General features: G+C 42.6%; 1 protein-coding gene across 1 annotated transcript in view; it reads left to right on the top strand.

Moving 5' to 3' along the window:
• Nucleotides 1-24,668, top strand: part of NBAS (NBAS subunit of NRZ tethering complex) — a 389,024-nt gene that overhangs the window by 317,671 nt on the left and 46,685 nt on the right. Inside the window, exons 45-47 of the mRNA XM_056124489.1 lie at nt 10,949-11,167; nt 13,894-14,096; nt 17,366-17,455. Coding sequence (XP_055980464.1) covers nt 10,949-11,167; nt 13,894-14,096; nt 17,366-17,455 — 512 coding nt within the window. The remainder of the gene's footprint in view (nt 1-10,948; nt 11,168-13,893; nt 14,097-17,365; nt 17,456-24,668) is intronic.

Genomic DNA, 24,668 nt, shown 5'->3' on the forward strand with positions numbered 1-24,668 from the left:
AACCTAGACTTCTTTCCATAAATCCTTATGCCTTCCTGCATACACAGTTGTTAGACTAAAAAGACTTGGGATTTCACGTTGCTGAAGTCTTGATCAGTTGGTTTCAAATGCAGGTTAGATCACACTTCATGAAGATCACACTTCTGGAAAACAGTGCTCCAAAGCAGTGACTTAGAACCATTTGTTCCTGATGGTCGCTTAGAACCTGTATTGCAAACTGTAACACCCAAAAGGAGAGTGACAGTAAGAGGGAGTGTGCCTGCCACAGAGGCAGGGGATGAGAAGGGGTTGGGATGGCAGGAGGGATACTGGGAGCATTGGTGGTGGAGAATGGGCACTGGTGGAGGGATGGGTACTAGATCATTGCATGACTGAAACGCAAGTTCGAAAGTTTGTAAGTTCATAATGGCATTTCATGATGATTCATTAAGTTAAAATTTAAAAGAATATATTTGTTATTCCTGAACCTTGAATATCCTGGTTATATGACTCAGAAATAGCTTGGTTATCCTTTTGCACATTTGATGTCTTAATTCATTTGGGAACTTTTAGTAAAATAACAAAGAGTGCACAGCCTGTAAGTAAAAGAAATGCATCACCCACAATTCTGGCTGATAGGAGGCCAAGCTGGAGGAGCCAGCTGGGTCCAGCTGTAGTGTGAGCCTCCCTCATCCTTCCTGGGCACTTTCTGTGTCCCTGTGTGGTTCATGGGGACCCTCTTGGGAATCTGTAAGATGGGATTCTTCTCACTCCCGAGGGCTCTACCTCAAGTGAGGCTTAAATACTTCTCAGAGTCCCTGCCTATGAACACCATCACTCTTGGGGATTAGGAATTTGGGTGAGCACATTCAGAACACAGCACTTGCCACGCTAAAATATGATATTCCCATTTCAAAGTTGAACCTTTCTATCGTCAAGGATACAATATATGAAGTAGTGGCTTTAAAAGTAAAGGCATGTTGTTGCTTTTTTTGTATCCACGGTATTTCTTTCTACTCTACTTCTTTTGTCAAAGAGAAATATAATGGGACACGAGCAAATGTTGGTAAAGTCATTTTATTTAGTGATAACTGTTATGGCAGGGTAGAGCCTCCAAGTGAACGCAATCAGCTGTGTCAGACCAAAAGACAGAAGACTTGCCATGATGAAGTGTGTGCTACAGGACTTGGGTCTGGTCCCTGTGACAAGACCACCTGGGTTTGCTAACTACCATTTATCTGGACAAGAAACGGCCTTGTCTACCTGTCTTTATGACAGAAAATGTTTGTTGGAGCAAGTCCTGCAACTGAAGACTCACACCCTCCCACAGAGGCTGGCACCAGGGGCTGGCTTTTGAACATTTGCGATTCAGAGGCAGCATCCAGGCCTTTGAGGAGCCCATTCTGGGTGGTAGACTTCCTTCTCAAAGGGCCAGAGGGATGGTTTTTAACGACAAGCTTTCTAAACTCATTGCTCCTGAATTGGCACTCTGGGGCCTTCCCAGCCTTCTGACCTATATCTGGGGAATAGTGGAATAAACAGTACATTCTTTTGGCAGCTCTAAGTTTTCTTGGTCATGCATTTTAAAAGTGGTTGTGGTCATCCCCAAAACATGCCTTAAGCTGCTAGAAACCTCATTATTCGACTTTGATTAGACTCTCATCAAATCCTTTACCGCTGGAGTATGGACAGACTCATTTTGTGCTGAGAGTGTTTGTGGTTCACTTTCTTGTAATTTTGTCATAATTCAGCGTTTTTATGTTTCAGAGTCTTGCATCTGCATTAAAAATGATACAAATAGGAATGGAAATTTAAAATTTTTCTTGTGATCAGAAGGCTGTTAAGATTATCTTTTAAAATTACCCTATACTGAGTTATTGGTTCAATTATTGCCTTGTACATTTGATCAGAGCTGCATAAATGTGTTAATTTCTTGATAAATAAGAATTATAAAAAGTAAAGTGATATTTAAAATATATAGCTAAGTGGGGTAAGGCTCTAGACCTTGTTCTTAATTGGCTTGTGTGCCCTCAGATGCTATTACTTATTGTTAGATTGAAATTACATTTAACATCAATTCTTACCATTTTACATTTTTGTGGCTATGAATATTTTAAAAAAAACTTGCTCACAGCGATGGGAATGGAGTTTGTCATAGCAGTGCCACTCAGTTCCTTGAGTGCCCTCCAAGTTATCAGCCAAACCTCATATAGCAATCTATTATTAAAAATTATTTTTAATCATTTATCAGCTGACAACTCAATTAGAGCCTTCATAAATTTTGTTGAAAGCAAAGAATTGGAAATGTTCTATTATGCACAAAGACCTGTGCTTTCCTGTCCCAGGCAAACTCTCGCATGCCAGTGTGCAGAATTGTTCCTCAGTTTGCCATTCTCGGGGACAGCATGGCCAAGTGGGGTTCAGGGGGAGTGTGGGGGATTCCCTTTTTGCATCAGTGGGGGACAGCCTATGATGAGATGCTGATGAGAGGAAGAAAACAGATGGGATACCTTCCCTACTGGCACATGAAGTTCAGTTTAGGAATTCTCTTCGAGAGGAGAACTTTAGAAATTGAGTCCCTTAAAACCGTCTGCCCGCAGACCCTTCTGAACTTTGGGTGTGCTGGGGGCACACAGTTTCCAGAGCACTAGCTGAATGGTGACTGTGCAGGCCTGCCAGGGCTCTCGTGGTGGTCCAGCCCTGCTTAACATCTTCCTCTTCTCCTGCTGGAAGGTTTCTGTGGGCTGAGGATGTGTGGGTGTGTGCATCTTCAACAGAGCACAGGGAGTTGCGTGGGGTGGTTCAGTGTGTAAGGCCCCATGATGCAGTACTGCTTCGGCCCTAGCAGTATAGCAGGGTTACACCTTATAGTGCTCAGGGTGCTGTGAGGTGCCAGGCATAAAGCTTGGGTCCTTGCACCTTTAAGCCATGCACCCTGACCCCTGAGTTCTCGCTCTGGCCTGCACACACACAGATCCTTGACTTGCACATAGTATATATCCCTGTATCCAGAGCAGTGACTTGGTAATTGTGGCATCATGCTGGGATGCAGGGGCCAAGAGGGTACAACTTTCCCTCTGGCATAGGACTTGAGATGGAGTTCGGTGGAATCACTGCCTGGGATGTTTGGAATTTCTTTCAAAAAATTTATGCTTCATCAAGTCATGGAATTTTCACATAAGTGGATCAACATGGAAAGTATCATGTTATGTAAAATGAGTTAGAAAGAGAGGAACTGACATAGAAAGATTGCACTCATCTGTGGAATATAAAGTAACAGAATGGGAGACTAACACCCAAGAATAGTAGAGATAAGGACCAGGATGTTTACTCTGTGGCTTGGAAGCCGGCCTCACATGCTGGGGGAAAAGGCAGCTCAGGTAGAGAAGGAAACATCAAGTAAAGGGTGTTTGGAGGACGCGCTCGGGTTGGAAGATGTGAGCCTATAGATCGGGAGATGTAGACTATAAATCGAACACAGTGGCCACTCAATGTCTCTTTTGCAAACTACAACACCCAAAAGGAAAGAACAAAAGGGAATTCCTGCCATAGAGGTGGGCTGGGGTGGGGGGGGAATGGGGTGGAGATGGTAGGAGAGATACTGGAGTCATTGGTGGTGAAGAATGGGCACTGGTGGAAGGATGGGTACTCAATCATTGTACGACTGAAATATAAGCACGGAAGTTTGTAAGTCTGTAACTGTACCTCACGGTGATTCACTAATAAAAAAATAAATCGATAAACCCCTTAAAAATTATGTTTCATAGGGCTGGAGCGATAGCACAGCAGGTAGGGCATTTGCCTTGCTCGTGGCTGACCCAGGTTCAATTCCCAGCATCCCATATGGTCCCCCGAGCACGGCCAGGAGTAATTCCTGTGCATCACCAGGTGTGACCCAAAAAGCAAAAAAAAAAAAAAAAAGTTTTATCTTTTCCCCCTGTCTGTATCCTGTGACTTCCTTTCCTGCCTCTGCACAGTCAACCCCGAGACTCCAAGAGGTCCTGGGAGCCCCAATTTTTAGTGGCTCGTATGAAAAGTTGAGTGTCGCAGCCATATGAGATCATCTGGTGTGAAAGCCTGTTCGTCTGTGAGCTGCTCTCTCTCCTTACGCCACCTCCTCTCCTCCCCAGTAAACTCTCGTCCCTGTCAAGACGTACCCACCCGTGTAAAATCTCTCCTGCATTTTGTTTGGTGCAGGGGCAAATTATATTTCTGTCACGTTCTGTATTGATCACGGTGATTGGCTTTTCCCCTTCGGAGGTGTGTTTCTCAGAAGTCAAGAGTGTGACTTCATTGACTTTTATGTCCCCCATGCCAGGACTAGGTTTAACCTGTGGTTACTCTTGAAGTGTTGACACATGGAAGGAGGGGGCGAAGGGCTAAGAATAGAGTGGGTTTTAAACATGAACCTTAAAAGGAGAGCATCCTTTTTAATCAGGTTTTTTTTTAATTTTTCAAACTATTGTTAAAAATATATATTTTATTTATTAAAATAAATAATAAGAGCTGGAGTGATAGAACAGTGGGTAGAGTGTTTGCCTTGCATGTGGCCGACCCAAGTTCGATTCCTCCGCCCTTCTCGGAGAGCCCGGCAAGCTACCGAGAGTATCTCACCTGCATGGCAAAGCCTGGCAAGCTCCCCGTGACATATTCAATATGCCAAACACCATAACAACAAGTCTCACAATGGAGACGTTACTGGGCCCATTCGAGCAAATCGATGAGCAATGGGAGGACAGTGCTCTTAGAATGTAAACAGTATTATAGACCATGATTCTTCCACCTCTGCATAGGGATTTTCTTTTCCTTTGCTCATATAGGATCATACCCAATGGAGCCATTTGGTATGAGGATCAAACCTACACCCTCGCACGAGCATATAGTGAGCTCTCCTGCTCTCCTGCATCTCAGACCCAGCATCTCCTGCCCTTTCGGAAATCCAAGTCTTATCTTCCAAGTCCTGTCGTGGACTTTGGACGGAAGCAGCCATGTCCCTGCTTTGTAACATTTATCAGCTGGAAGTGTCTGTGTGTGATGAATTTTGTCTGGATGCCTCTTGAGGATATGACCTGAAAAGGAGAGTAGGGACTGTGCCCGTTCGCCCTGATGGCTTTCTCAGCACGAAGATGCCAAAGGACAGTCTCCTGTCACCCTCCACTCTGGCCACTGCTTCGTTCCTTCTGCCCTGGCAGCTTTTACATGCCAGCCAGATTCTCTTCCCCAACTCTGTGACCAGGTCACCTCCAGGAATTCCTCTTTTTTTATTATTATCATTTTATTATTTTTATTATTATTATTGAATCACCGTGAGATGCAGTTATAAAGCTTTTATGATTGAGTCAGTCATACAACGATCGAACACCCGTTCTTCCATTAGTGTATACATTTTCCACCACCAGTGACCCCAGTGTCCCTCCCGCCACCCACACCCCACTCCACCTCCTCCCCCACCTCTCCCCCTGCCTCTGTGGCAGACAATTTCCCTCTTACTCTCTCTCTACTTGTGGACATTATAGTTTACAATACAGATACTGAGAAGCCATCACGTGTGCTCCTTTATTTACTTTCAGCACATTTCTCCATCCTGAATGATCCATCTAACCATCATTGACTTAGTGGTCCCTTCTCTATCCCAGCTGCCTTCTCCCCCAACTTCCAACTGTGGAACAATCTTTCTGGCCCTTGTTTCTACAGTCATAGGGTGTTAGTCTGATATTATGTTATTTTATATTCCACAAATGCGTGCAGTCATACTATGTCTGTTCCTCTTTCTGACTCATTTCACTTAGCATGATACTCTCCTTGTCCATTCCAGAAATTCCACTTTTCCTGGCTTGATTCCAACTCACCTCTGATGACTCTCCCTAGAGCAAGTCTTCAGCAATCCTTTCCTCATTCCCCAGGCCCTTGCTCTATCCCCTTCAGAGAACAAAGTAACACTGTGCATTGATTCCCCATTGCAGTGTTAGGATCATCCTACTTCCATGTAATGTGTTGTCTCTCTCTATTTCCACCTGGACTTGGACACATCCAAGGGCAGAAGCCTGACCTAATTTTCTCAGTTACTGGCACCCAGCCCTTGGCAAATGTCCACTGTGCTCTCAGTGGAACCTCTCCCTCATGATAATCTGTTCTCTGTGTTTTGTTTCTGCTCCTTTCAAATGTCCTTTGGCAATTTGAGCATCTTAGGGTCCTTTTCCAGGAACAGTGAAGTCTGTGGGAAATTGGAATCTTTTGGCCCTTTCTGAAATTTCCGTTTCTAGGGACATGTTGGAGCAATAGCACAGTGGGTAGGACATTTGCCTTGCACGCGGCCGACCCGGCAGACCCGGGTTTGATTCCTCTGCCCATCACAGAGCCCGGCAAGCTACCGAGAGTATCTCACCCGCACAGCAAAGCCTAGGAAGCTTCCCTTGACGTATTCGATATGCCATACATAATAACAACAAATCTCACAACGAAGACGTTACTGGGCCTGGTCAAGCAAGTCGATGAACAATGGGAGGACAGTGCAGTGTAGTGCTACAGGGACATGTTAAAAACATGTCATTTCATTATACTTCTAGAGAATTTTTCCCCTGCTCTCTCAAATGTTGATCAGACTTGTTCAGTAATTTAGCACCTACCTCCTGCTTGTCTCTGATGTGCTAGACATTATATTAGGTGTTAGAATGCACAAAGTAAAGAGCAGTTTCCATCCTGAAGGGTGGTATTGTGTAGTCAGGGAAATGAATATAGGAGTTAACTAGTGATTTTAATCACTGTGATATATTCTTTAATACAGGTAAGCACAGCGAGCTTTACAGGGGTTTCCACCAGCATTTCTCATCAGAGGCCCCCTGTATATTCCAAGGAGGCCACAGGTGAAAATTGTGTAAATAGGGACCCAAGATGAGGAGTGGAGTTGGGACTCAGGAAGGAAACACAGTTGGAAGGGGCCCTGAGTTGGAGAAAGGTGGAGAGACATTGGTTTTTACCGTGCTGAGGAATTATCAGGAAAAGACTTATATTTTGTTCTGTTTTGTTTTGTTTTTATTGGGGGGGGGCGGTTAGAGGGTTACACACCCGGCAGGGCTCAGAGCTTATTTCTGGCTTTGCACTCAGGGATCACTCCTGGCAATGCTTGGGGTTCCTGGGGGTCCTGGGATCTAACCCAGGTTGACAAAATGCAGAACAAAAATCTTTCCCCCTGTACTGTTGCTGCAGCCCGCAAGAGGGAAGGCTTTTCAAGACATGAACTTGGGGCTGATTCTGGAAGGAGACACAAAGGCAGCTTGAGAAGGAATGGCATTCTTTTTCCCAGATAATTGTGGATTCATAGTTTTCTTTGAAATAAGATTCTCTTACCGGGTTTTCATTTATTCCCTAACTTAGCATGTCTGACAGGGCTTGGGGAATGGGGTGTGACTCCCAGCAACCCTTTGCTGAGCAGTACAGATCTGATGGCTTCATGGGGCTTAGGTCAGGCGATTCTTGGAGGCCACCAGGGCTACACCTGGTGGTTCTGGGGGTTCCGTGCAGTGCCAGGGGTTGAATTTGGGGCCCTGCGCATTCCAGACATGTGTTCCAACCCTTCCAGCTGTCTTCCTGACCTACCCTGTGTTTTGCAATGTGAACCAGCCAAGATGTTCCTTTGTAATTGTCCAGCATAAGTATTGCTATCAGTGGCTTTTCAATCCGGTTGTTCAAATGTCATAGCTAGCCCAGTGTTGAAGTCATTGATCCATTATCAGTTCATCTGTCGAGCCGTAGCTTTTTATATAGCAAATCAGGGGTCAATAAGCTATGGCTTATCATCCATATGCTCTGCTTCCCCCCCGCCCCCCTGTGGCCTTTAGCTAAGACTGATGTTCACTTCTTTATAAAGGATTGTAAAAACAAACCAAAATAACACAAAAAAGACATTGCAGAGATGCTGTGTGACCTGCAGAGCCTGGCATGTTGTTATCTGGCCCTTTACACCCCTGCTATCTCTAACCTCTCAAGTGGTTCCACATGTCGTAAGATTTGTCACTCCTGCAACTCCGCTTTTGCTCTTCTGTCTTTTTGAAGCATTGTTATTTATCCATCCATTCACTTCTTCACTCAGACACTGAACATTTATTATGCATGAGCCGCTGTTCTGGGACCTCGGAATACAGCAGTGACAGCAAAGCAAATAGAAACAACTCGTCTTTCTGTCCTGGTCAAGGAAGGCCTCTCGGATAGCATTTGTGTTGGCTCTGAAGGGAAGTACCAGAATGAACCCTCAGGTCATTTGGGAGAAGGACCAGTCAAACAAAGGGACTGTAAGGAATGGGAAGAATTTTAGACAACTAGGTTTGGAGTAAAGGGAGAATGTGAAAATGGGAGGAAAGAGGATTAGAGAAGTGAGGGTAGGATGAGAGGAAGGGCAGTCATAGAAGCCTGGTAGGATGTTAAAGACAGACTTTATTCTTACTGTACTAGGAAGGCATTAGATTTGATTCTAAGGTAGCATAATATTTATGGCTTTAAATTGTCCCACTTGCTCCGTCATACTGGGGTAACACATGAACAGCATCATTGTGACTTTACACAACAAAGATGAATCACCTCTCATGGTCTAATTCTAGTATGAAACTGCAAAAGTATACAGAGTCACTTGGGATTTTTATTTGTTTCAGGGCTATACCATAAGTAAGTGTACTTGAACTCCTGGCTCTGCACTCAGCATCACTCCTGGTGGTGCTCAGGATACCACATGCAGTGCCAGGAATTGAACCTGGGTCAGCTGCATGCAAGACGAGCACCCTACCGGCTATACTCTCTGGCCCCTTCAAAGTCATCTGTGAGCCAGGCTGATGGAAGCTCTAACCAAATTTGTGTTGGTTGTCACTATCTGGAACCAGCACCCTCCTCAGTGGCCATAGCTGGGAAAGGAGAAATATTTGTAGGTTGTTGCCTTGGCTCTGAATAACACATCGTTCTCACCCACTCCTACCTAATTCATTGGCTGGAACAGCACTCATACTAGCTTCAAGGGGACTGTTTTTCCAAAGTAGCTGGCTCTGTGGAGTGCTTGTGTTTGGTGAGCCTCACAGCTTTGCACCCCAAGATGCAGAATGATTGTAGTACTTGAGAGTGGTAATAGCACGGAACTAAGTGTAAGAGAAAAGGGCAGAATTAGGTGGAGTCTGGATAAATTTGTTTTATTTCATTTATTTTTTTTATATCATAGTTTATTTTATTTATTTTACAAAGCTGTTCAAGATTGGATTTCAGTCATCCAGTGTTCCAACACCCATCCCTCCACCAGTGTACATTTCCCAGCACTAGTGTCCCCAGGTTCCCTCCCATCACCCCCCCCCCCATCCTCCAAGATAAATTCATTTTAGATAGATCAGTAAGATTTATGAAAATCATGGAGAAATTAAACAATTTTCCCCTTACTATCATCTTATTCTCCTATGTAAAATAGATTTCTTTGTGCCTGGTTCATGTTTTTGCCTCCTTTTTCGATAGGATTTGGAATAAAGATACTTGAGACCTATTGGTCGAATGACAGAACAACTTAAGCCACTTGCATTTGTTCTACAAAACCATATTGTGTATACATGTGAAGGCATAAATGTAGCATATTTACATGAATTACATAAATATAATAAAAATATACCTGTGTAGTTGACAGAAGGTTAAAACCCAAGTACAGGATCCAAATTCAGCAGGTGAGCATTTGTATGACATGTGGTCGACCCAGGTTTGATACCTGACATTCCATATGGTACCCCAAGCTTTGCCCAAAGTAATTTCTGAGTACAAAGCCTGAAGTAACCTCTGTATATCACTGGGTGGGAACCCAAAATCACATCAAATAAAAGCCAGTATCTGAGCTAGCGGGAAACAAAATGGTCCATACAGGGCCCAGAGTGACATAGAGGAGTCTGGTACTTCCATCAGTTTTATAAGCTCTTGAGTGAATAAGAAATGAGTAAATGCAGCATTGTTCTAGAAACTTTAAAAAATTAAGAACAAAATTGTTCCGAATTTCAGCACTTTACCAATTTTTTTTAAATTAATTACGTTGATATTACATTGGGCTGGAGTAATAGCATAGCAGGTAAGGCGTTTGCCTTACACATGGCCAACCCGGGTTTAATTCCTCCGCCCCTCTCGGAGAGCCCGGCAAGCTACAGAGAATATCCCACCCACAGGCAAAACGTAGCAAGCTACCCATGACATACTTGATATGCCAAAACAGTAACAAGTCTTACAATGAAGACATTACTGGTGCCCACTTGAGCAAGTCGGTGAAAAACAGGAGGACGGTGCTACAGTGCTGTAGTATCACATATATTATCTTCAAATCATAGGATATTTCACACTTTAATGTAGATATTCAGTAGTTTCATGATTTCTGATTCCTAAAATTTAATTTTATCTTGAGCATTTCACAAATTGCGGTACTGTTTTGTAAAAAATTCTAATGACAATGACTAATATTCTGTCTGTAATTGATCATAAGGTACTTAGCGTTTTCACTTATTACTCACATTTGCACTGTACCATCAATCTATTGGCATACTCATTTTATTCCAACTTCACCTGCTTTGATGATACACTTTTTAAAAAATCTTAAAAAAATATCAATTCTTTCTTATTTAATAGTACAGATGTCACAATGCTGTTTTCTTCACAAAAGAAAAATTAGTATAGGAATTGATTGAACTTGTATATATTTAAGTTCATCTTTTGTTCTTCTTCACTAATCCTTTATTGAAAAGGCTATTTGTGGATCAGAGAAATAGCTCAAAGAACTGAGCACATACTTTGCATGTGGGAGGCCTGGATTACATTCCTGGCATAGCATAGTCTCTGAGTACCAGAGCTCTGCCAGGTATGGTCCCCAAATATACAAAGAAAATTCCCGCAGAAATTAAAAGTCTCTATGTAATACATAGGGTACTTGTTTCACTGTTATTGAATGGCCCCTCCCCTTTTTTTTTTCAAGCTGTCAGTTGAGGTACGAAAAGAAATAACGGAAAAGGCTATTAAGACAGTCAAACATTTTATTGAGAAGCCAAGGAAAAGAAATGCAGAAGATGACTTTCAAGAAACTAGTGATGCTAAAGTCACTTATGCAGATACCCTGATGCATCTGGAGAAATCGCTCGCTCACCTGGAAACCCTCCACCACAGCTTCATCCTTTCTCTGAAGAACAGTGAGCAGGTAATGAAATGGAAACTTCTAGGGGTTCCTCCCTCACTCAGTTCTATAGTCTTTCATTTGTCCTTAAAAGCTTTCTTCCTTGTAGTTCCCGCAGGGTTTTCAATCCTTTTTTTTTTTTTAAACTTGGAAGTGGTTCTTATAATCTTTTTCCTTTAACTTCTTTATTATCCTTTGGTACGCAGTTCAGTTTTTTTGGTCTGCAATCCTTCTAGAGGATTTTAGGCCCTTTTCTGGTTGGTGCTGGAGAAGGAAGGGGAAGGACGGGACAAGAGGAACCTGTTTTGTACCCAGTGTGCTTGCTGAGACTTAACAAATGATAAGAACTATAGTTTTCAAATTCTGCTTCTAGCTAGTGGGTGTTTCATCGTCCAGATGAATAATTTGTTCCCTATACCCCTCCCTCCAATTTTTAGAGAATTCAAAAATAACCACTGCTGCCTTCTTCAACAGTTTATTTTTTTAGTGTGTTACTCTTATCCTGCTTTTAGATGACACATTTCTACTGACCAGTGCACTCATACCAAGTGGTTTCCAGTTCTCATCCTCAGTGTGTCTCTGAGAACACTCTCAAACGTCACCAGGTCCCTGGTGAGACTCTGGGCCAGTGTTGGCACTGCTTGAGGAAATCGGAACCCTTCTGGGTCTTTGGAGATTGTGTTTGGGATGTATTTGTTGTGGGAACTGATAATTTTATTTTCCATCCCTGGAAAGTCGGTAAATCAATGAGTAAATGGCTTTTGTGTACATGAGAACAGTGTTTAGATATCTCAGTAGTAGTATTCCATTTGTACTTTTAATGTTATAGAAAACAAAACCTCAAATGACCTCTAACTTCCTCTTTTATATTTCTTTGAGCTAATGTTGTCATTGGATTATGTTTTCGCGTGTTAAAAAGGTATTTCTGATGAGACAGATCAGTCTGTGGAGAAGAGTTTAGATAATGAACAAAGGGTAAACTTCAAACTTTGTATGAGAATGCAAATTTCTCCTGAAAAACTAATGGGGAGAATTTAGAAGTTTGATAGCACTTTTATTTCATTTTGTATTTTTCAGTGCCTATTAGCTCGTCTAATGAATAACTTTAAATAATGGGAAGAGCAACATGGAAGTCTTCACAGAGAAGAAATTGCCTTTACCAATCTTGATTTTATCTTACTGACATTTACAATGCTATAATCCATAATTATGAGAACTAGGGAAAAATTTGAGTCTTCAAATAAAAGTGATTTATACTTATTAGTATAAAAACTTTCAAATATTTATTTTTTTAATCAAACATATTTATTCTGATCTAGAGAAATGTCATTCCTCTTCTTGGAACAAGTACCGTCTTTCACCAGTTCTAATAGTATATATGGCAGCAAGGGTTTGTTAGCCAAAACAGTCATTTGTTTCAAGTAGGCTGCGACTTAAAGCCCCCAAATGGCTACGTGTGACGGCCGGTCAGCCAGGCTCTGTCTAGTGTGTAGTAAGAGAGTCTTTTCATTGCGGAGTGGAATATTATTTTATTAAGGTGTTTTGTTTTTGTTTTTAGTTTGTTTTTGCTAACTCTGGAAATCACCTTTTGTGTAACTTCTTCCTGTACCCAATTGGGAACCACTCATGTTCTCCAGAAGGAGGGCATTCTCGAATAAAGCTCCCTCTTCTCTAACTATATTTGCAGTTGCCCTATATAACTTATCACAGGCACTGCAGAGTGTGATACAGGGTTCTACCAGACGGAGACCATTAAAACAGAATCTCATGTGCCCAGCTCTCTGTCTCAGTAGGTTCCAACGCATTGCCCATACTTTTTGTCATGCATAGCTTTACCTATTGGAATGAAAATCCTAGTTTATTTTTATCCTTAAACACTTTTATATCAATTTCCAAAATGTATATTCAAATAGAATCGTTAACAATCACATTTAAAAAATTGACAGTAGCTCTTTAATATCATTTGATACCTGGTTAATGCTTGGATTTTTCACATCGTTTCAGGAAAGTCAGGATTACCTGTGAATAAAGAACCTGGAAAATGTTAAGATGAAGTGCCCAAGAACATTAAGTACCTTATGTTATATAATGAAAGACAATTGCTCTCTTTCTTAAACAATTGGCTGTCACGTTAATTCTTAGAGCTATTGTCAAAGGATAGGTAGTGTGACATGGACATGGGGAAAATCTGGGGATTCTAATCCTTATTTGTGTTGACTGTGACATTGGGCAGGTTATGCCTTTGGTCTTCAGTTGCCTTTTTGATAAGCAAGAGGTAATTAAAACTTCTTGAAGATTTTACACACACACACACACACACACACACACACATACACACACACAATATGTATGCTTCCCTCAACTTCCGAAGCTGTATATATGGGTGTTACGTGTTTGTAGCATGATAACACTGAAAGAAAGCCCCACTTTATGCCGTTACTGCATGCCTGACGCTGTGCTGATGGGCTGTCTTTCATATTATTTCACTTTCGCAGCAGCCTCTGTTTAGAACTCTCTTTTCACTCATCCCTGTTTTCCGGATAACTGAAATTTGGGATTGCAGACCCTTTGAGATCACTGAAAGCTGGGCGGACCTGGAGCCCAAACTCTTCATGTTTCTCAGTGCAGCATTTGTGCTAGTAGTAATGTATTTGTCGTGAGACTCTTGTAAATGTCTCCCTATGTCCGTGTAGGCAGATGTACTTCATTTTCTGTTGGATATCTAGGTGTTGAATAACATATCTTTTCAGGAAATTCTGAGGAAATACTGTGACCTCTATGATCTGTCTCGATCAGAGCAAGGGAAACTTCACGATCAGGCAGTGGCCATGTGTTTGGACGGCCAGCCTCTTCAAATGATTCAGCAGCTGCTGGAGGTGGCTGTGGGCCCGCTTGACATCTCACCCAAGGATGTCGTACGTGGTGCAATCACAAAAATAATTTCTGCATTAAGGTAAGCTCGAAAGTATCACTGAAGAAAAACCTGAAATGATTTGGGAGGGGCAGGGCCAGTAATAGTGCTCATTTGATGATTCCTTCAAAGATAAAATATCGTGCATGTGCAAACGTTTTATGCTAAAGTACAGTGAAGTGCTTTACAGTTGTGAGGAATCTATAACTATTACATTTCTTAAAAGTCTAAGGCCTTGAAATATCTTGAGTACGGAGAATCATGAAAGTGTTTTCGCATTGACATTGTGTGTAATATGTTGGGAAGTGAGCTAATTTCAGATTCAACTCCCGCTCCCCCCACACTAGTCTTGAGATAAGGGAAGGTCCAAATGGCCTGTGAAGCAGCTGAGTGTTAGCTGACTTGAGTGTGCGTTTTCAGATCTCGCCTTTTCTAATTCCCTTTCTCTGAGCAGTGGGGAAAAGTTTCCCAGAAGGTTCTTTTGAAGTACACAAGCCAAGGTTAATCACATGCTGAAGAAGTTAGACATCTGTGAGGTGTCTTAGGACATTATTTACCTGCAATTAGTGGCATAAAACCGACAATAGAGAAATTCTAGCTCTGTGTCGATATGTGGGTGTCTTTGTAGGAATACATCCAAGAGGATTAGAAAAGAGGGGAGAGTTAAGCTAAGAAAATAATGAGGCATCAAGTGCTTTCTGTGAATAATGCAATTAGGCCAGAAAGATTTAGTTGTGTTTAATTTATTCTCCTTTTAAGCATTCTTTGTAATTCTGTATTGCTCTTGAGGAACTTTTTGATTAAATGCATGTCAGTTTTCAGCAGCTGAACTGAAATCAAATGAGCCTTTATCAGTTTAATTACCCCAGCCTCAAACAGCTTTCACCTTAATGCGTTGAGGTATCTGGTGATTTTAGAGAGAGAGAGAGAAATAAAGTATCATGATATATTTTTGAAATAACAAATGCCAAATTAATAAAACTCCATTCTGTTTTTCGTATTGTGTTTTGGTGATGGTAGTAAGGAAACTTTTTTCTTTTAAGTGATGACAAATATGTGTTTGCAACAATATTTGTCTTTTGATTCATGCTTAAGTCTTTCATTGTTAACAATTTAAGGTTTATAAGAAACCTCTAAAAATAAGCAGTGTGTAAAAGTAATGCTTTCACTTTTTAGTTTAAAAACCCTCACATTTGGGGCTGGAGCGATAGCACAGCGGGTAGGGCGTTTACCTTGCACGTGGCTGACCCGGGTTCGATTCCCAGCAACCCATATGGTCCCCTGAGCACCGCCAGGAGTAACTCCTGAGTGCAGAGCCAGGAGTAACCCCTGTGCATTGCCAGGTATGACCCAAAAAGAAAAAAAAAGAAAACCCTCACATTTTATTAATAGAAAATACGACATTTTTTTCTTTTTTTTTTTTTAGTCATATGGTATTCCAACACCTATCCCTCCACCAGTGTACGTTTCCCAGCACCAGCATGCCGAGGTCCCCTCCCATTACTCCCACCCCTGTCTGCCTGTATAGCAGGCGCTTTTCTTCTCTCCTCCCCCACCCCTTGCAAAATATATGACATTTTGCATTTATAATATTCTGGGATAATTATAGTGATGTCTCCCTCCATATAACCAGTTCTGCCACAAATGTTTGGTTCTCTTTTTGTTTATTTGAGGACCACACCAAGCAATGCCCCGGGGCTACTCCCTGACTTGATACTCAGGAGTCACTCCCAGAAGTGCTTGGGGCCTCCATGTGGTGCTGTGACTCCTCGTACAGAGCATGTGCTCCTGCCTCTTGAGCATCTCTCCTGCCCCCGCAGAGTTAGTTCTCTCACCATTAAGTATCAGTGATATACTTAACACGCAGACTTTGTGTAAGTGTGGATTCCTTTTTTTTAGCAGGGAAGGAAAAGAAACTTCAGGAATTCAACTAACCCATTTTTTCTTTCGTTTTTGGGGGGTGAGGGGCAAACCCCCCAAAAGGGGGTCTTTTGGGTGTTCAGCACTTACCTACTGGCTCTGTGCTCAGGGTCACTCCTATGTTCAAGAGACCATATGTGATGCTGGAGATATCAGTTTCTATGAAATTTCCAAGAATCAGGTCAGTCACATACAAAGCAAAAGCAAGCACCTTACCCCTCTATTACTTCTCCACTCCCAATTACTTCAATTACTTCATTTTTAAAGGAAGAATAATAATAACTGTTGACAATATCCATAACATTTGACTCTGAATAAAGTTAACATTTACTAGGTCTAAAATTAACTGAATCTAGTAGGTTATTTAAATCAGATACTCAAGTTGTTCATAAAACTTCATCTAAAACTTCTTTACCTTTTGTTATATTATCAAAATTCACTGGTTTTTTTAGACATCCATTTTTTAATGGGCATAATTAATTGTGAACTGTTGGGGTAATGTAAATAGCAAAATAATATTTAAAGGATTTAACACTGCATGGTAACTATAAAAATGTTGTATTGCATATATGAAATTTACTGAGAACTCTTAAAATTCTTAGCATAAAAGATATACTAAAAGATACACTAAAAGGTAACTGTGAGACCAATCTTATTCTGGTAGACATCTCATGTTATACATATATCAGATTTGTTCGTTGAACCCCTAAACTTTGAACATTCTGCATGTGAGTAATTTCTCAATAAATCTAGAAAAGAATAAAATAATTTTATATAAATCAAAACAAGTAAAAGTAAAGGACTTAACAGGGCCTGGTACTTAGTACCACATATATATTAGTTGTTGCTGTTTTGCTGTTGTTGGGTTTTTGATTTGGGGCCAGCAGTGCTTGGGACTTACTCCCAAGCAGAAATGCCTTTTGACGGAGCAGGAGAGACCATATGTGGTACAGGAATTCAAACCAGGGTCAGCCACATGCAAGACAAGCACATTACCTCTGGACTATCTCTCTCAGATTTTGCTTTCTTTATATTCTTTTCACTACAGAGTTAGGTGATGATCATATTTTTAATACCCACAAATGTCCATATATTTAATGCTCATTGAATATTTTCTGAATGAGAGAATACAAGTAGATTTTGTTGCTGACCTGATAGGAAAACAAGTGTACATTAAACCATGTATGCCTTAAAAGAGAAACTATTTTCTTTCTGAATCTTCAGCACAGCCATGAGGACCTGGTCCACTCGTGGAGTGCTACAGGGTGAATGGTGGGTGCCAGCAGGGAACAGTGCCATACCCGGCAGGGCGGGTGGGGTCTGAAGGTCTGCTGAGTTCTGGAACTTGAGCCATTTTTTCTGAATCAAATCTCCTCTCCTTCCCTTTACAGTGGGGATAGTGCTGAGCTTGGCAAGCCAGGAGACCCTCTTCAGGTCCTGGAAGGTGTGGTTGCTTCTGTGCATGCCAGCGTGGACAAAGGGTAAGATAGAACTGTTTATGCGTCGCACTTAATACTTTTCTCAGCCTTAAAATTCTCATGTTACCGCTTACTGTGACATTTCCAAGGGTCAGTGACTTTTCTAGGCATTTCTGAAGGAATTGCATAGGATTTTCTGTTTAACTAGAGACTCTGCCTCTGGACACACTTTCCAAACGCTGTTTTGACCCCAACCTCACCCCTAGCTTGAGCAGGGCAGGCCAGGACACTCCTGAGCCTCATTTGCTGTGAAGACTGTGCTCTCTGCTTCAATCTCCCCATAGAGGGCAGGTGGAGGAGCATCATAGAAGCATAGAAGCAGCTTGGAGCATCATAGAAGTGAAGATATTCGCATGTCCAAAAAATTGAATATATTCGATATGTGGACTCATAAATGTTATTTTTTTCCTTTTATAATGAATCACCGTGAGATACAGTTACAGACTTACAAACTTTTGTGCTTATGTTTCAGTCATACAATGATCAAGTACCCATCCCTCCACCAGTGATCCCAGTATCCCTCCTGCTGCCCCCACCCCAGCATCCCCTCCCCCCCGTGGCAGGCGGATTCTCTTTTTATATATATATTATTTAAAACAAAAGCAAATAAAACCATATGTGTTAGAGTTCTCCTGAGGATTAGGGACTTTCTAAGTCTTGAAAAGTATGTGTATCTAATACCATTTTCAGAAATAATTTTCCATTCTGTTCCAGTACTTACAGCAGCAATCTCACGCTTACATACTTTCTGTTTCAGATGTCTTCTATCCATTCAATCCTGTGAGGCCTCACTCCATTTTTCTTTTTCTTTTTTTTTTTCAATGTAAAATGTGATGACATAATAGTAACTGTTAGAGAATATTGCCCTATTGTTTCATCCCAGAATTTTTTATTTGCATATTCTTGTTATTGACCAGGTACAAATATATTTTATGTGGTTTTAGTCAAATATATAAACGTTTTGTCTTCTGCTTATTTTCTTGTCATTGTATCCATCTGTCTTGATAGATGTAATGATGGTTATTCTTGACCCTGTGTCTGTTCTGTTCTCAGAGGAGGATAGGCTGAGAGGGGCTGGCTTGTCCAGAGCCATGCAGCTGGGAAATAGGATGGGATTTCTCTCTGGTTCTATTTCACAATTTAGCCCTCAGCTGCACATCTCCATGCACATTTCTCTGTGCCCGAGATTTGAGTGAAAGCATTTGGAATAAGCCACATTGGTAAATATGAAGAATCAGTTGCAAGCTGGGCCACAATTTACTCGGCCTTTTTTACACGGCAGTTTCTCACATTCTCTTTGCTTATGGTCTTTAGAATCCCAGGAAACGAGGGCAGTGTTAGTTTAGTCTGCTTGTTCTAAGGAGAGACCGCCCTGCATGCTTCCTGTGGGCCATACGCTATGCCAAGCCATAGGAAGTTGGAAAGGTAGAAGAAATAACTTACGATCCAAAAGAGATCAGAATCTTGCAGGGCAGCCCTGTTTGCCTGAGTTCCCATGCTATGGGGTGATTCTCACTGAGCAGCAGAGGAGGTCCTGGAGGGGTTCATCCTACTTGGGGCTGGGCCATGAAACAGGAGTCTCTGAGGAAGAGGAGGTGGGAAATGGTACTCTGGGCTGAATAAATTGTCAGGCAGCTACACACAGGATGGGATTTCCGATCACAGATGGCAGAGCAGAGGTGCTTTGTACAACTCGGCAGCTACCATCTAGATTGTCCTCCTAGCTGTCCTCATTCCCATCCCAGTTTGTCAGTCTTTTTGGCCAGCAGCTCCCCACAGAATCATCGTTATCAGTGCATGACAGAACCAGAAAAGTGACTCACAGGAAAGAGGGGCCTTAAGCAGGCTCTGTTTCATGCACTGGGTCCCTCAGTCTTGTTCCTCCAGAGCCATCTGAAATGGCCAGGTTGGCTCTCTTGATCTGTGTGAATTTCCAGTCAGGGATGCAAAAGAACCCAACTCTAATCTCAAGGTCTCAACAAAGGGGACTTTTTTTGTGCTACAGTTTTCAAAGGAAGACATGGATAATAGAGAAACAGTCAGAGCTTCCCGTTGATTCCAGAAGTACAGAATAGCAAAGACAAATGAATGAAGGAAAAGTAAAATCAGGGAAGTGTGTGTGTGTGTGTGTGTGTGTGTGTGTGTGTGTGTGTGTGTGTGTCATGTGTAATTGAAAAGAAAAAAAGAAAAACAAAGACATAATAATAACGTTTAATCCTGGACATTATTCTTTGAGTCCAACACTTTTGTCTTTCATTTCCCTTCCTCACAGATATTTCCCAGAATCTTCCAGGGGAGTCCCTCTCTTTCCCAGGTTGCTTCAGCGAGGTCTTAGCCTGGGGTCACAGGTCCACTCTGGTGAGCCACAAAAAGCTACCAGTCTGGCAGGCCACCTTTCCCCAGAGCACCTGTCCATGGCTGACAACTTCCTCTTCATTGGGTTACCTGTATTACCACCAGACATTAGGGCTAGGTGTTCTAGGGCTGTGAAATACCATCAGACCCTTTTAGAATATCTACTACAAAAGATGAGATTAAGACTTTTCCAGTGACTCAGGCATTTGGAATTTATTTGATGAATATGAATGCTTTCTCCCAGTAGCTTGTGGTGTGAACGTGATCTAATTTTCTAGTTTGTATTTGGAATTATTGCATTCATTTTCTGCCATGAAATACCGGGTTTTGTCATTTCCTCTTTCTTGGAGAGTTCGCAGGAATGAAGCCAGGCCTTCCCTTCAGTGCAGCACCCATTGCAGCACACTCTCAACTGAAAGTTTAAAAAAAAAAAACCAACAACTAAATAATACTTTATGGTACCCTATTGGTTAAACCCAGATTTAAGAAAATATTAGGAAAAAAACAGCAGCAATATCTACCAAAAACTAACACAAAAAAAATTCCCAAATATTTTTTTCTATGCCATGATCATTGAAATACCCATTGACAACTCACTCCTCAGAACAACCATCACCCAGATAAAGTCTTTATTTACACATTGGGACATGGTATTCAGAAAGTTAAGTAACATATCTGGGGTTGCCAGGTAAAGATGCTATGAATTTCCCCTACCATGTCTCATTGTCACATTACAAACAAACAAACACTGTCCTCCCGTTGTTCATCGATTTGCTCGAGCGGACCCAGTAACGTCTCCATTTTGAGACTTGTTGTTACTGTGTTTGGCATATTGAATACATCACGAGGAGCTTGCCAGGCTTTGCCGCAGGTGAGATACTCTTGGTAGCTTGCTGGGCTCTCCGAGAGGAGCGGAGGAATCGAACCTGGCTCGGCCGGGCTGGCTGCGCCCAAGGCAAACATCCTACCGCTGTGCTATCACTTATGGAATCAAAAATTAACAGGAAAAGGGGATAGGACAGATTTAGCAGATAGTACACTTGCCTTGCACGTGGAGAACTGGGCTTGATCCCTGGCACTCGATATGGTCCCCCGAGCACCCAATAAGGTCCTTCGAGTCAGAAGTGATCCCTGAGTGCAGAGCCAGTAGTTAGCCCTGAGCATTGCCTAGTGTGACCCCCTGCCCCGTCCACCCCAACAAAACAAAACAGGAAGACAGTGCTTTCCTGGCATCTTTGAATTCCCTGGGGATCTTATTTAAGTGCAGTTTTTTTCCCTGAGTGGACTAGGGCGATAGCACAGTAGGTAGGGCATTTTTCTTGCATGCGGCGAACCCGGGTTCAATACCTCTGCCCTTCTTGGAGAGCCCAGCAAGCTACTGAGATTATCCCACCCGTATGGCAGAGCCTGGCAAGCTCCCTGTGGCGTATTTGATATGCCAAAACCAGTAATAACAAGTCTCATAATGGAGACGTTACTGGTGCCTGCTTGAGCAAATCGATGAACAATGGGACAGGACTACAGTGCTACAGGTGTGAGAGGGGCCTACTCATTTCTAAGCAGCCCAAATACCCTCCAGCCCCAGGACTGAGCTTTGAGTAGTTCCCTCCTCGACCTTCTCATCTTTTCTTTGCTCCACCTTATCTCCCTTTCTCCTCCCTACCTTCATCTGCTTTTGCAGTTTTTCTAACAAGAATGACCCACAAATTGTCAGCTGGCAGACTAGTGAGTCTCAAAAGGCTGGTACAGAATTAAATCCACTCGGAACACATATCATTAAAGAGGAATTCCTCTGTGTGCCATGCAAAAAGGAAGAAAGGTTTCCTTCCATACTCTTGCGGATTTTAAGTTTTTGTTTGTTTAAATTGCTGCTCAAATCACAGTGCCAGCATCAGCTGTTTTGAAGCTTCTCCTATGTTGAACAGTGTCAGGTATCTCGGACTTCATCAAAGTCTTTGCTCTTAAGCATTTCGCATTATTTTTTTAATTATTTTTATTTTTTTATTTTAATTTTTATTAGTGAAACACCATGAGGTACAGTTGTAGACTTACAAATTTTTGTGCTTGGGTTTCAATTATACAATGATCAAACACCCATCCCTCCACCAGTGCCCATTTCCCACCATCGTGGATCCCAGTATCCCTCCCACCCCCCATCCCACTCATCCCACCCTGCCTCTGTGACAGGCTTTCTTTGGGCCACCGTCACTCTTATTCCCTTTTGTTCTCTCTCTCCTCTTGGGTGTTGTGGTTTGCAAAAGAGACGTTGAGTGGCAATCATGTTTGGTCTAGAGTCTGCTTTCAGCATGGGAGGACCTCCATCCTGGGAGGATCCTCCCAACACCCTTTATTTGGTGCTTCCTTCTTTATCTGAGCTCCCTTTTCCCCTAGCATGTGCAGCTGGCCTCCAAGCCATGGAGTGAAACTCCTGGTACTTATCTCGACTATTCTTGGGTGTTAGTCTCCTATTTTATTACTTTATGTTTCCCAGTTCGCATTATTTTTAAAGAACAAAAAGCACCATAAAAAGAAACCAAAGACAAAACATCCAACATAAGCTTAGCTTCAGCCCTCCTGCTTCTTCCTCTTCGTGCTCTGTAGCCGCTCCCTGAGCCTGCCCACAGTGCAAGTGCCTGATGTTCTTAACACCGTACTGGTCTGCAGGCTCCAGCTTCAGCCCGGGCCACAGAGCCACACCGACCACTGAAGGCTTTCTTTGGGCCACCGGTCACTCTTATTTATGATTTAAGCCACCACGTCTGCCTCATTGTAACAAAGATGTGCTCCTGTTCTTACTGACAAGTTAGCCCCAGGAAAATACACCTCAGGAAGGCATCCATTCGAGAGCAGTCACAAAGTAGCTACAATGTCGGTGGACCCCATGGGTGGCTCACATGAGTCAGGAGGAAAGAAAGACGGTCTCCTTTTCCCACTCTGCCTTTGCCTTCCAGGTCCCTCTGGGAAGACTAGGAGTCTGGGATGAACCCCTGCTCGGCATGCCCTAAGCCCCGCCAGCCCCACCAGGTGGCTGTTAGGCCACACCTGAGGTCCACTTGGTCTGCCAGGCACTGGAGTTGATCCCCACCACCTGATTTCTCGGGATCCACAGACTCAGGCTGGAACAAGGATTTGCTCTTTGCAGAAGAGAAACCAGTCCCAGGCCTTACCCAGGGTTTTCGGGTTTCTTGTCTCTCCTTGAAAAAAAAGAATTTTAGGAATAGACAAGCAATGAAGTAAAATAGATTTTATTTGGAAGGTTTTTGAAGGTGTGGAGGGGAGAGAGAAGGAGTAATGTGCTCAAGAGAGAACTCGGGCTTCTCCAAGGGCATAGAGAGCCTTGAATTGGCTTTTGGACTGGGTCTCTTCTCAGGTTGTCTTGGTCTAGAATGTTCTGGAATCTTCTCTGGGCTGCACCACTAAAGTTAATCAGATTTAGGGAGGTGGCCAAGGGGATTTGAGGAAATTCCTCAAATTTCCTTTGTGAGGAGAGGTCCACTTTCCTTAGGGTCTGTGAAGGCCTTATCAGGTCTTGTTTTCTGTATCCACAAGGTGGATCAACCTTAGAACTTTCCTTCCCAGAATTTTGTAGACCCAAGTTGCATTGCTGAGGGCCTTTCTCTGTCTACCTGCCTAAATCAGTTATGAGTGTTTATGGAAAGTGAAGATTGGAGGGCAGGGGAGGTAGACCAAAGGGCAGAGTGTACTTGGCTTGTGGGAGCTTCATGTTCAGTCCCGGGGACCACATGGTCCCCTACACACCGCTGCACGTGGTCCAAAGCACGGAGCCCAGGAGTAACCTCCAGGCTGAGCTGTGGTCTCAAAGCCAAAATAGAAAATTAAGATTGGAATCGTTTACACACAAAGGAGATGACCTTTCTAATATTTTTTAAATATAATAATTATAGCATTTTTGAAATGGTAACATTTCCTATTCTACTACAGTGTCATTCGCACATTATACACATTTGGCTTCTTGCATTTCTTTCATCTTCCTTGCATTTTGTCCTGGTTGTTTCCTGCGCACTGATAAGTAGAAGGCATTGTCCTGGGAAACATCTGCCCCTTCCAGCTCCACTGGTAGCGACTTGGAGCATATAATGAACGTGTAATTTGGCCTCTGCAGACCTCACTTAAAGGACCGAAGCCTGCCCCCTCTGGCCTCCTTCTCTAATCACTAACATGGTTGTTAAGTTTCACTGCCAAGAAAAACTCCTTCATTTTCATCTGTACAAAATCCAAGCAGATGTCCTTAGGGATGATGGTTGCCACTGGCAGAACTTACTTATGGGCTAGGTAGTATTTTATGTACTTACATTTATTCATTTATTGTATGTATTTGTATGAGTAAGAGGTGAGCTATTGTCAGTGACCAATAATGGAATCTGTCTTGGATCCAGTCAGTAACTCGATGCTTGATTCTGGGCTGACCAGATTCAAGGCCGGGAGCCATGCCTGTGCTGTGGAGGTGTGAGGCCATGCTGCTTGAAAGACCTGCCTTTATTGGTGGAATCTGGGAGAAAGGAGGCCAGGGATCTTCTCTGCAGTGCTTAAGGGGCCTGGGAACCACTCCTGGGGATTCTTGGCCAACTGGGCTGGCCATTGCTTTCCAGTCTGCAGACTCTTGGTTATCCAGAGGATTCCAGCTGTCCTCCCTGAGCCTTTTCCTTTAATTTACCCACACATCTGTGCTTCAGGATTAGCTTGGGCATGCTCTTATCCTTTGAAATTTTTTTTTGATTTTTTTTTCTCTTGCTCTTCTCTTTGCCTGAATTGTATCTTCCCATCTTTTCATTTGTATACATTCTAATTTTCCTGTCCAGGTTCTGTCTCTGCAAAGCCTTCTGAATCTACTCACTTTCTT

The sequence above is a fragment of the Sorex fumeus genome, unplaced genomic scaffold, assembly GCF_029834395.1.
Source record: "Sorex fumeus unplaced genomic scaffold, SorFum_2.1 ptg000006l, whole genome shotgun sequence".
NCBI classification, from domain to species: Eukaryota; Metazoa; Chordata; class Mammalia; order Eulipotyphla; family Soricidae; genus Sorex; species Sorex fumeus.